Here is a 12,836-nt window from a genome sequence, read left to right on the forward strand (position 1 = left end):
AGTAAATAATATTTGACTATATATTTTTAAGACACTTCAACAAAGCTTAAAGTTACTTTTAAAGGCTTAACTATTAACTAAACTACTAAACTAAAATTTATTAAAAAAGATCTTAATATTTTGAAAAGTTCGATTTTTGTGGGGAGTTAACCATTTTTAATATATATATATATATATATATATATATATATATATATATATATATATATATATATATATATATATATATATATATATATATATATTTTTTTTTTTTTTTTTTTTATGAATAGCAAGTTAATTTTATTTTATAGAAAATATTTATTTAATTCATCATTGCTGTAAGTTTTACTGTAACCAAAAAAAGTAATAAATTACATAAAAACCTTATAATTTAATATTTAAACTTAAGCCTTTTTGGACCACTTAAAATTCGTATGTGTTTTTCCATTGATATCATGACACATACACTACTAAATATGGAAAATGAGGACATGACTGTAAAACAATTATATTACAAAATAAACACATTTTCGTAACACAATTGACACATTATATCTTCCCTTTTGATTACAGGGTGAAAAATGACCCAGAAACCTTCAAATCCCTCAACCATGATAACAAGTGAACAAATTACTCTGCGTAAAGCAATGCATTCGTCTCGGTCACTTGAGCATCATTAACAACACCATCGCTTTCTCGCAGGAAGTGGACTCAGAGGTTTCTCATTGCTCACTGCAGAGCTCTCATTAACTCTCGGCGTATCGCTCCTTTATCACAGCCAGGCACAAAGCTGACCAATAAACACAGACGATCGCTACTGCGTCAATAAACACTGATAAGAAAAGCTCCTGCATAGACATTTCTGTTTGTAAACCTGCGATAACCCTTTATGCTGGTGCATGCAGATGCATATATACAGTATGTGTGTGTGTGTGTGTGTGTGTGTGTGTGTGTGTGTGTGTGTGTGTGAGAGAGCAAATGGCCCACCTCCGAATTTGGGATGGGACATATATTAATAGCAATGCATGTGAGACTGGATCATTAATCTTGTTAATCAAAGACAATATAATTAGAAAGGTGGCACACTGCTACAAGTAGATGTATTAGTATTCAAACACACACACACACACACACACACACACACACACACACACACACACACACACACACACACACACACACACACACACACAATTCATAATGTATGCACATATTAAAACTTATACCTGTATACCTACAAACACACTAACAGAGACATTCTGAACACACAAACCGGGATGGCAGACAGTCAAGTTAAAAACGCAGACTGCAAAAGCTCCTCCAGGAGTCAGACTCAAAAAGCCTCCATGCTGCTTTCGTCTAAATGTAATTATCGTTCTTCAGAAAATGTCTGGCGTAGTAAATTGGACTGTGTATCTCTGCCCAATTACACACAGGAGATAAAATCACAGGACTGCCACCCGAGACAGAGGCTCCTCCGTTCCCTTCTGATGTACTGTACATTTCCCAATATCTGCCCCTGCTGTCTATCAGAACATCATTACCAACCGGCACTAGCCTGGAATCAATCGTGGCAAATTACCATGCTTTTTTTCCCCTTCCTTTTTTTTTTTTTTTTTTTTTGACAGAAGCAGCTGTAGACTTTCAGACTTAACAAGACTGCTTAAAAAAACATTAGTTTTAAGATTTTAAGCAAGCACAAATTTAAATAAAAGTAAAAACATTTTTATTCAATACTGAATTTAATTTACAATATATTGAACACAAAAAATCTGTCACAAAACTGAGGGACAAAAATAAAATGAAGCGGTTTTAGATCTTCCAAACTGAGAAGTACAGCATTCTAATCTGACTAAACAGATTTTCAAGTAGCACACATGTATTAGTGTGTGTGTGTCCTGAAGAGGGTGAATTTCAGTAACATAAATAACAGTCTGTGTGGTATTCTTTTTTGGGGGGCTTCTCCACACCTTAACTCTCTTGGATGTGGGAAAGCAAGAGAAGGTGGATTATCAGAGAACAATACACGTTTTACATTGTGCACAGCCCAAGCTTTTCACTGCTGGCACCCAGTGGTGTAAAGTAAAAAATTACAAATTCTCTAATTACTGTAATTGAGTAGTTTGCCTCAGGAATTGTAATTTGCAGAGTAGTTTAAAACATCTCCTTTTACTTTCCCTTGAGTACATTTTTAGTGCTGTCTGTACTTTTACTTCGCTACTTTCCTTCAACTTTCAGTCACTACTTTATTATTTCTTGCCTATGGGGATTAGAAAAATCAGTCTTGTGACTTCTGTCCAATCAAATTGCATATAAAAGGTAAATTGCATCATAATGAACTACCTCAAGACATGGGCGATTTATAATTGCAGCATGTTTGAAAGCATTAAAAGTGTCCGTGAAGATGTCCAAAATCTGTACACACAATGACCCAGAGACTGTTTAGATGCATGTCACTGATGAGAAGATGACTGATGTTTACTGTATGACCAAACTGGACCAAAAGACGTCAACATGATGTCAGATTAATGTCGCACCCTAACATTGTGTCAACGTTTTGTTTGGAAATGAACATTGGGTTGATGTCAGAACCCAAAGTCAATCCAAAATCAATGTCCAGCGTTCAACCTAAAATCAACCAAACATCAATGTCTATTCATGTTAGAGCTTGAGGTTGTTCGAACGATACAACTATGATGTCTATCAGATGTTACCTGATAAATAAATGTCAGTATTTGACGTCAACATGACGTTGGTTTAAGATGTTGGATAGATGATGGATTTTGATCACTTTCCAACACAATCTAAAATCAACAAAATATCAACATCATTTAATGTCGTTAATGGACATCAAAATAACATTGTTCTAAGATGCTGGCTAGACCCTAAATTCTGGTCACCTGACATCACAGCCTTAATCTAACATAATATTGGCATCTTATGATGTTGTATGCCTGCTGAACAATCACCAAACGCACTACAGAATGTTACGTTTACACACATCCCCATTTACATGTAAATGGCTCAGCTTTTTAAAGCGTAGAACTCACTACTCAATACTCTTGAAAGAGCTACTTTTTACGCATACTTTGAGTAATATTTACAACAGATACTTTTACTTTGCTTGCACTACATTTTTAGGCAAGTAATAGTGCTGGCACCACTGCTTGGCCTGTACAACTTTGGCCTCAGGCGCTCTGACAACAACAAACAAAAATATCTGCATGTATTTTAAAGATTGTTGGCTTTCTTTGGAAGCTGCTGTCATATGGCATGACATATGTATAGTAAATGTAAGATGCGAAGAGTAAAAAAAAAAAAAAAGTCTTTTGTTATACAAAATGGGTTTTGCCATTGAAGATTGTAAATAGTGTATCATGTATTAAATCAGTGAAACAGATGACAACACAAAGCAACTCAACCAATCTCAATCAAACAGTATTGGTTACATCAACTGATCACTCGCACACCATATGAACATCTCTTCTGTAGTTTGTAGCTATTTGTTTTCATCACCTGAATCTCTGGAACGACGATGCCCCTCTCAGGGCAGGTCCCTGCAAACGCTGTCAAAGGAGCAGGCAGGACGATGGGCATGGGACGGGTGAAGCTACTCAGGTCGCAGCTGGGGATGTCGTTGACCTCGTGTCGCATCACAATTGTATCCATGACGAAGAAACGCCCCCACGGCAGCCACAAGGTGTGCTCCTGAGTGATAAAGGGAGCACGCTCAAACCGCAGGCCAATGGCCACGCCACCGTTGCTTACCAGGTCAAAGCTGAAACAGAGAAGACATGTGCGGTTACATCAAGCGGCAACATTGAGCTCTCCCTTGTGATGTTAATACAGAATTAACTGAAACTGCAATACATCGAAATTCCGCTAGTCCTGGCTTCATAATAGAGCACATTTCTAATGACCCAAATGCTAAAATGGCCAACTTTACTGCAGAAAAAAATATGTTTACAGCCTGGTGCAAAAAACAATTTTGGTGTATATAGCTAATATTACCATTCATGACAACTGTAAGAGGGGTAATTTCGTTTTATAACTATTATGTTTTATTTATATTAAGTTATATTAAGTCTGCATAATTAAGGGCGTGGTCACTTGAGTGACAGCTAGGTCCCGCTAGTCGCATTCCCATCACCTCATCTGATTCCGGCTGATTAGCCGCTGAACTCTGCATATACATTGTATTTTTATTTTGTTGTATGTGACTTTACACAGTCAGTTGCCTTTTAGAATTATTTCTTATAATTATCAGATAAGGGCGAAGCAGTGGTGCATTGTTCGCGTGGGTTTCCTCCGGGTAACATTAATTGTCCTTCGACTTAGTCCCCTCATTCATAAGTGGTCTACACAGTGTAATGAACTGCCAACTTATCCACCATATGTTTTACACAGCGGATGCCCTTCCAGCTGCAGCCCAGTACTGGGAAAGACCCACCACACTATGAAAGAACTATTATAAGCTAAACCTAAATTATTTACAAGTTGTATCTCTAAACTTTCATTTAATTTTCCTTTGACTAAGTTGGTTTATTCATCAGTAGTCACCACAGCAGAATAAACCACCAACTTTTCCACCATATTTTTACATAGCAGATGCCCTTTCAGCTGCAATCCAGTACTGGGAAACACCAATACCACACCACAAAACAACTATTATAAGCTAATTGCAAAGCAAACTGTTTACAACCTCTAAACTTTCATTCAATTTCCTTTGGTTTAATTCTTTTATTCATCAGGGGTCACCATAGTGGAATGAACCGTTAACTTATCCACCATATGTTTTACACAGCAGATACCCTTCCAGCTGCAACCCACTACTGGGAAACACCCATATCACACTACAAAAGAACTATTGTATGCTAAACCTAAAATGTTTACAAGTTGTACACTGAAACTCTTATTTAATTTTCCTTCTACTTAGTCCCTTTATTCATCAGGGGTCTTCACAGCGGAATATACCGCCAACTTATCCACCATATGTTTTGCGGAGCGGATGCCTTTCCAGCTGCATCCAAATTTCGGGAAACCTCCATACCACACTAAGAAATAAGCTAGATAAACCTAAACTGTTTACAAGTTGTGTCTCTAAACTTCTTATGTCATAATTATCCTACTAGTTCTCTATAACTAATGATATTTCTATCAAATCCATTTACCAACATAATTGAAAAGACTGTGTATGTCATTCATGAAATACAGTTATTTTCTAAAATATGCCAACCCTTTGAAACTGCATTTGGATTTGCTAGTACAATGGCATTCCATTATCTAATAATCCCATTTACTAACATTTTAATCAACATTATTCACTCCTCTTCTGCACTACCATCAAAACCAGACTTAATAAAGGTTGTAATTCATTATGTTCCTCTAAATGACAGGATTCAGTTGAAAAGGACTCGGCTTCAGTTAGTTACGATGGGTTTTTAATCTGGCAGCTACACAATGTGCCCGGAATACAATGAAGCACTGGCTCAGTTTAATACACTGTGCTTTTTTTTTTTTTTTTTGGAATTTGCATTAATAAAATCAGTATAAATGTGTGGTGTGCAATGTCGCTCTTCTCTCTTGGGGAATAAGCTGGCGAGGTTCTTCACTAGCCGAGCCTCTTTGTTGTGCGCTGGAACGGTGTGCTTTGATAAAAGAGGTGAGGGGGGAAATGACATTTAAGGCAAGGGTAAAGCATTATTGATCTGTGCTGTCTGTGCTAACATAACTTTATAATAACCTCACAATGGCAGTGCATGCTCTACATACAGAGTCGATCTCTTGTTGACGCCGCTAACGGGACGCTGGCTACCGTGCGAGTTGACTGACGGTGTACAAATCAACTCTGATCTTCTTTCTTGTGAAGAAACACACCTTTACAACACGCTCTGGTAGATATGAAAGCACATTTTAGCGTTAAATGCGGTTGTGGTGCTAACAGCTGATTAGCATGATACGTGGATGCTAGGAATGCGCTGTAGTGTGTGTCTTTGTTCTCGGATGTTGGCATAAACGCGGTGTACATCTGTAGTCACACCTCACGCTGCTTGAACATTAATTCAACTACATATCCCAACGGGCTATTCACAGAGCTTTCATTGGCACGGCTGATAAACAAAGGTCTGCTTTGCCCTTGTTGTCGTGCCCTTGCTAAAATGTGAGCATTTGTCTGAGCGCGGTGGGAGTTTGAACAGAGCGTGCTTGTCTGTGAGAGAGAGAAAGTGAGCCTGTGTACGTTTTTATGCAGGAGCGGAGCTGGCGCTAATCTGCAGTAAAAGCTGGCTGGCTAGTCACATGTTCTGAGAGAAGTGCACACACATATAACCATTATACAAGCACATACTTAAGCCCTAAAGGCTGCCATGCCAATCGATGAGTGATTCGTAGGCCTGTTATCAATCACGCAAACACCTCAGGCATGGGTGACACACTTTATTAGTGCATTCAGCCTTTCAGTGCACACTTTGAGGCGATGCAGCGTTAACCCAATGGGGTTAGCTGGATCGATGGGTTACACCCTAAACAGGTCAAAGCCAACCAAGTTGAACTAAATTGAAGCTATGTTCACACAGCATTCAAACACAACACTGTTTAAAAGGGTAATAGCAACTGTATTTAAAAAATTGAACTGATTCCCCTAAATTTACAGGCCTGATTTTGGAATAATGTGATGCATAAACAAAAACAATAAAGATTCCAATATTTTTTATTTGTTCATTCAGACAGAATACACCACCACCACCACCACTACCGCTACTACTATTACTACGACTGCTTCTACAACAGGGTTTTTCAAAGTCTAAGACAGTGGGCCTCCCTTTTGACAACTTATCCATTGGCGCCCCCCTCCTCCCAAACACGCACGCACGCACGCACACACAAGCACACACACATATACATATATATATATATATATATATACATATATATATATATATATATATATATATATATATATATATATATAAATATATAAATACACAGACAGATGTCAGACTGTTAACTCACGTTTATCATCATTTGCATGAAAGTGCAATTATTTACAGAGTAATAACAAGTATTTTAATATAACGTTTTTAAAACTAGGATGATGGTTCAATATGAATAGAACAGATCCAAGAACTGTCCATCCCAGTCAAAACAGTCGAAGTTTAGCGGGTCTCATGTCATTAGCCAAAATATTTTGACAAACCACACATAAAGGTCGTGGTTCATCAGCTGGTCCTGTCCACGTAAATCCTAAACTCAAATACTGATCATCATATCGTCGTCTTTTGGGTTTAAGCCCTGAACTTGAAGGCTTTTGTGGCGAGAGGGCATGGCCGAGAGCCGTGGGAACAGAGTGAGGCCACGGCGTAAAAGTGGATACACCTGCGGTGCGCACCTGCTTCGGATCCCACGGAAGAAGCTCGGGATTGTAAAATGAGGAAAGACGGCAGAGGAAGCGGAGAGAGCACCAGGCCCGGACATATTTTACTTTTGCTTTCAGTTTGTTTTGGTTTAGACGGCAGCCTCCGTGAGGAGCTGCCATCCCTGTTATTAATAAATCATTTTGATACTGCGTCGGTTCTCCGCCTCCTTCTTCCCGGCGGCCAAAGGGCCGTGAACTTCATTACAGTTTTGAATCGGGGGGGGGGTCTCAGAAACCGACCCATTGTATTAGTAGGCATATACCTGTATTGGCGGGCTTGCCAAACAGAAGCGAATTCACAGCTATGGCCTTCTGGGTAAAAAAGGTTTTCTTATATTTGACGTATTATTTTTTTGCTTTGTTTAATTAAAACGTTTAAATATAATAACAAATACATATAATAATTAAACTTAATAATTATATTTTTATTATATTACATTTTTTTCCCGCGCCTCCCCTGACATGCTCTGGCGCCCCCCAGGGGAGGCGCGCCTCACACTTTGAAAACCCCTGTTCTACAACAACTACTTCTACTTTAATAATAAAACTTTAATAATAAAACTTTAGTATAAGTAACATTTTTTACTATTACATAGTGACCTATCAGCCTAATAATAATATATTGGCTGTTTATATTAGAGCTAAAGATCTTTGGCTGAACCTGACAGGACCTGGGTGTGTTCGGGTTTGATTTCTATCATTTTAGACGGGGTTGAGTCGGGCTGGATGTTCCTGGCTGGTAGAAGATGAACAAACAGTCCTACACAAAAATTGAAAAAATTAGCCAGATCAGAACTATGCATTTCGAACTGTAGCAGCAGCAGTGAAAGGGTGTTCAGTGCTGCTGGACACACCATCCAGAGCACAGGACTGCGCTAAAGTCACTGGATTCAATAATGTTCCTCCACAATAACATGTTGCCTAATCTTGGTGAGTAAAGGGTTTATAAATTATAAATAAATTTTAATTAAACCATAAAATCATAATGTAGACAGAATATACAGGCTAATGTTGCCATTAGGCTATTATTTTATTATTCAGCTTCACCGTCGCCTTAAGGCCAGATTGTAAAGAGAAGTGGCAAAACGAATCTTGCAGAGCCTTTATCTTAATTTCCTTATTGCCAAATACCTGTCATAATTTAAAATTTATTTTAACTTAATCTGTTAAGAAACACTTCTTTTCATTGGTGTGTTGGCCAATTTAAAGGCTAAGGGTATGTACCTAGGCCTATTTAGAGTGCTGATATGTTACAATGTTACAGAGGACTTTTTTTTTTTCTTTGTCTTCCAAGTGGCCTATAGCGTACGTTTGTTATGAATAAATTATGTTAAAACATATAAAAGATTCGTTCCTGAAAAAAAGGCAAAAGAGCTGTGTGCCTGTGCTTATTCGAATAATGTCGAGCTGTAAACAAAAGCTTTTTTCAAAAGCTGTCAATCAAAATATACCTGTCGGGCTCTGGCCGAATTCTGTTGTGCTTGAGCCCCACCGGGCCTAATTTTTATGATCCGATTACGGCTCTAGTTTATATACATATTATGAATGGTCCTAGTCTTTTGTACAGTCGCATAGCCCTTGCACCTTTCAAAAAAAAATCTAACTACATGTCACAACGATGCATAGCGCACAAGCTAACGAGTATGGGCGGGACTGAGAGCTGACACTTTACAAGTGTTAAGTCCCGCGAAGAAGCTCCAGGTGGAAAGTTTTGTTTTGTGTTTACTATATGATTAAAGTTGCTGCACGTCTGCTGGTTTCCTCTGAATAAACAAGTTTTATATAAGGTAGCGTTCAGAAAAAAAACAAAACCCCAGCGAAGAAACTCGACACAGAGGAACACAAAAACCTACTGCCAGCTAGCGTTTTGTAATGGAAAAGAACAATGCAATGTTCAAGGCAGGCACAGTGGGTCACGCCGATCACTCAACGCAGAAGTATAAACCAGCCTTAATTCCCTATATTCTACCTACAATTACTAATAACTATAATAAGTAGCAATTTGAGAGCTTAAAGAGTCATTGTAAATGATTTATTAATAGTGAGAAGTGTCATTTAAAATAATGTATGACCCTGATAATAATAATGATGATAATAATGATGACAATAATACTGACAACAACAACAACAACAACAACAACAACAACAACAACAACAACAATAATAATAATAATAATAATCATAATAATAATAATAATAATAATAATAATAATAATAATAATAATAATAATAATAATAATAATAATAATAATAATAATAACAATAATAATAATAATAATAAATAAGTTTTAGGTCCAACAATCACAACTAATATGAAACATTATCAGACTTTTGCCTATTGTTTTGGCTAATAGTTTGTATGTTATGTTAAATAAATCTGATCAAATATATCTATATTTGATCAGATTATAGACTATATCTCTACTGTAGATTTATTATAGCCTTTTTTATTAGTGATGTGCATTGCTAAGAACTTAATTTGGAATTCATTTTAACTTAAGTGATCTATTCAGGGTTGCGTTTCCTAGGCAGCGACATAACCCACAGCTAAACTATCATAGTACATATAATGCAACGTTTAGAAAAAGAACGCAATGTAGTGACAATTGTTTCCAAAAATCGTAGTTTCTCTGTCATAGATACACTGTTTAAACTACGCTAGTTATAACGTAATATTCACAATGACACTCTAAACGGTGTGGAGTAACAACTTCTTCAGAAAAAAACTTGATTTTTTTTGTGCAAATTGTTTTAGAAGCACTCACATTTTTAAAAACCTATATCATATAAATTGTTTATTGTTGTAGGCTTAATTTACAAAAGGCTATTTATTTAGAAATTAAATAATAATAATAATAATAATAATAATAATAATAATAATAATAATAATAATAATAATAATAATTATAATATATATTTTTTTCACAAGCTTTGAAGACGTAACACAGCCTGAATTCCGCTTTTAAATAATAGGTCACCTATAGATTTCGCCATGAGCCACGGCTGTGTTCAAAATGGCATAAATGTTTTCAAAATGCACTACGAAGGGAACACAATTACTAATATGAAGATTGCTAAAACCGAACTGTAAAAATACTTTGAAAGCAAATTACATTATTATTATTATTATTATTATTATTATTATTATTATTATTATTATAATTACAGGTTTAAATGCTAGAATGTTCAAAATAAATAGAGCATATAGGGGGAATAACGGGGAAAATAACACAACCAGGACCTATGCTTCTAACAACAGCTCTAGAGGTGTAGTTGCAAGCGTACAAGTTTGCGATGCAGTTTGTGAATGTTTGTTGGAACGACAGATTTTGGAAACAAGAGATGTTCGTAATAACAAAACTTGTGACCTTACTAGCTAACGATGGTTTTCGAAAACGCACTCCAGAGCGAATCTACAGCTAAAGACTCAATGATTCAAATGATTTAGAGTGATTTCACAGTTAACACAGTGTCTCTTGTTAATTCAATTAAATTAAATTCATCTATAGACCTTTTAAAAAGGAAATTGTGTCACAGCAGCTTATCATAGATAAGTTCTAGTAAATTGAAACTGCTTCTGTCCAGTTCTCAGAAACGAAGTTCAGTTTAGCATAAATTAATGTAAGTTAATAACTCAATGTTTCAAATGATCCATTTAGAGATCGTCTTTAGTTCACAGCTAACTAATTCAAACAATCCATTCATTTTTTTTTAAACCATTAGTTTCAATATTTTCAGAAACTTGTTTCAAGAATTATCCAATCATAAAAAAACATACAAAATTGGAAAGCATATTAATTCAGCTTTCAGATGATAAATCTCAATTTCCAAAAACTGGCTCTCATGACTGGTTTTGTGGTCCAGGATCACATTTTAATACCAGACTTAATCGGCTTTTGAGCATTTAGAGAATAATCGGCAGTATTACTAACGACCACCTTTGGGATCTAACAGAGACTGAATCTCACACAACACTGGTGTCACTTCCAGCACATTAACAGTCACCTGACGTCTCTACCGTCTATCGCTCAGTGGTTCTGGATGATGTGACGCAGCATTCAGCTCTCTCCTTTAGGGAAAGAGCATTGCGTAAGTGACTCTCAATACATCAAGGCAGATGTATAATGGATGGCTTTTAGGATCTCCAGAGCCTGACTTTAGGCAAAATTTTGTATTACATGAACGTCCACTGAATGTTATTTGGTCAGTCTGGCTCTAATGGCTAAGCAGAGAAGCAAAGTAACCTCTTTGGGAGTGAAGAAAGAAGTAATTTAAAATAACAACAGCGCTGGCAAAATCAGTTAAGACAGCTTTCCCATTTTTTTAAGCAGGCAAGCAGGTGCATTGGTGATTTCATGCCGGACTGAGCCTGTTCTTGCAGGGCTTGATGGGCTGTTGTGGGAGGGAGACCATGTGTTTACGAGCAAAGCGAGGGAAAAATAGAGAGAGCCAGGGAGACGGAAGATTGTTTACGACTACAAAAAGCACCATCCGAACAAACAGGCAAAATGCGCAATGGTGTGCTGGGAATAAAATTGTCCTCCAATTTTATTTTCAGCACATTATGGAACATTCCGCCATACAGAAAGAGTGTGCGTGTATGTATGTGTGTAGGTGCGTGTGTGTGTTATAGCTTGAAGATGACTCTCATACTCTGTGTAGAATGAAGTCACATGTATATCTCAGGTGTAATTTTTTTTTCACAGGCTTCAAGACTGTAAAAATCTTGATGATTCTGTGAGTTTTGTCTATCAAATCTAATATTTACTTTGTATTTTCTATTGGATTGAAGTCAGGTGATTGGCTGGGCCAATCTACAGCTTTATTTTCTTTCCCTGAAAGCATTTGAGTGTTTCCTTGGCTGTGTTTTGGATCATTGTCTAGCTGAAATGTCCACTCTGGTTTCATCTTCATCATCCTGATAATGTAGACGTTGGACTGAAGCAGCTAAGATTAATTTACAATAATGAAGAGCAAATGTTTGGTGAATAACTTCTGAGAGGTTTTAGTTGCTGTCTGGGCTTTCACTGCCTTTCTACACAACCCTTTCTTCATGTGTTTCATGTTTTTTTCCTGTGTTATTTATTTTATTTTATTTTATTTTTTTACACATAACTTCATTTGCAAATTTGTTTCCTTTTCATACATGTATATCTGTGGTTGTTATCAACATCTGGTGAAAATGTCAAGCCCTTGTAGAAATATCTTTTCTGAGAAAAATGGTGACATGTTGAATACTTATATTTCTCAATGTGTATACATTTATATATATTTTTGTAATTAAATTAATTGGATAATTAATAAAAACTATATTAATGATAGTATCCTGATTTTTCTAAATGTGTGTATATGTGATTCTAAGATTGTTTTATTATATTGTTTTATTACAAGGTAATGTGATTTAAGTATTTCTACCTTGACTGGACATAACTGTCAAGTT

General features: G+C 36.4%; 1 protein-coding gene across 23 annotated transcripts in view; it reads right to left on the reverse strand.

Moving 5' to 3' along the window:
* The window catches only part of tenm4 (teneurin transmembrane protein 4), a 462,218-nt gene that overhangs the window by 112,774 nt on the left and 336,608 nt on the right, over positions 1–12,836 (reverse strand). For all 23 annotated transcript variants that reach the window (XM_087282405.1, XM_087282404.1, XM_087282403.1 and 20 more), the window contains 1 exon segment: positions 3,499–3,760. In XM_087282405.1, the coding sequence (XP_087138531.1) occupies positions 3,499–3,760 (262 nt within the window).

Source organism: Danio rerio, chromosome 15, assembly GCF_052040795.2.
Source record: "Danio rerio strain M-AB ecotype USA chromosome 15, GRCz13ab, whole genome shotgun sequence".
NCBI classification, from domain to species: Eukaryota; Metazoa; Chordata; class Actinopteri; order Cypriniformes; family Danionidae; genus Danio; species Danio rerio.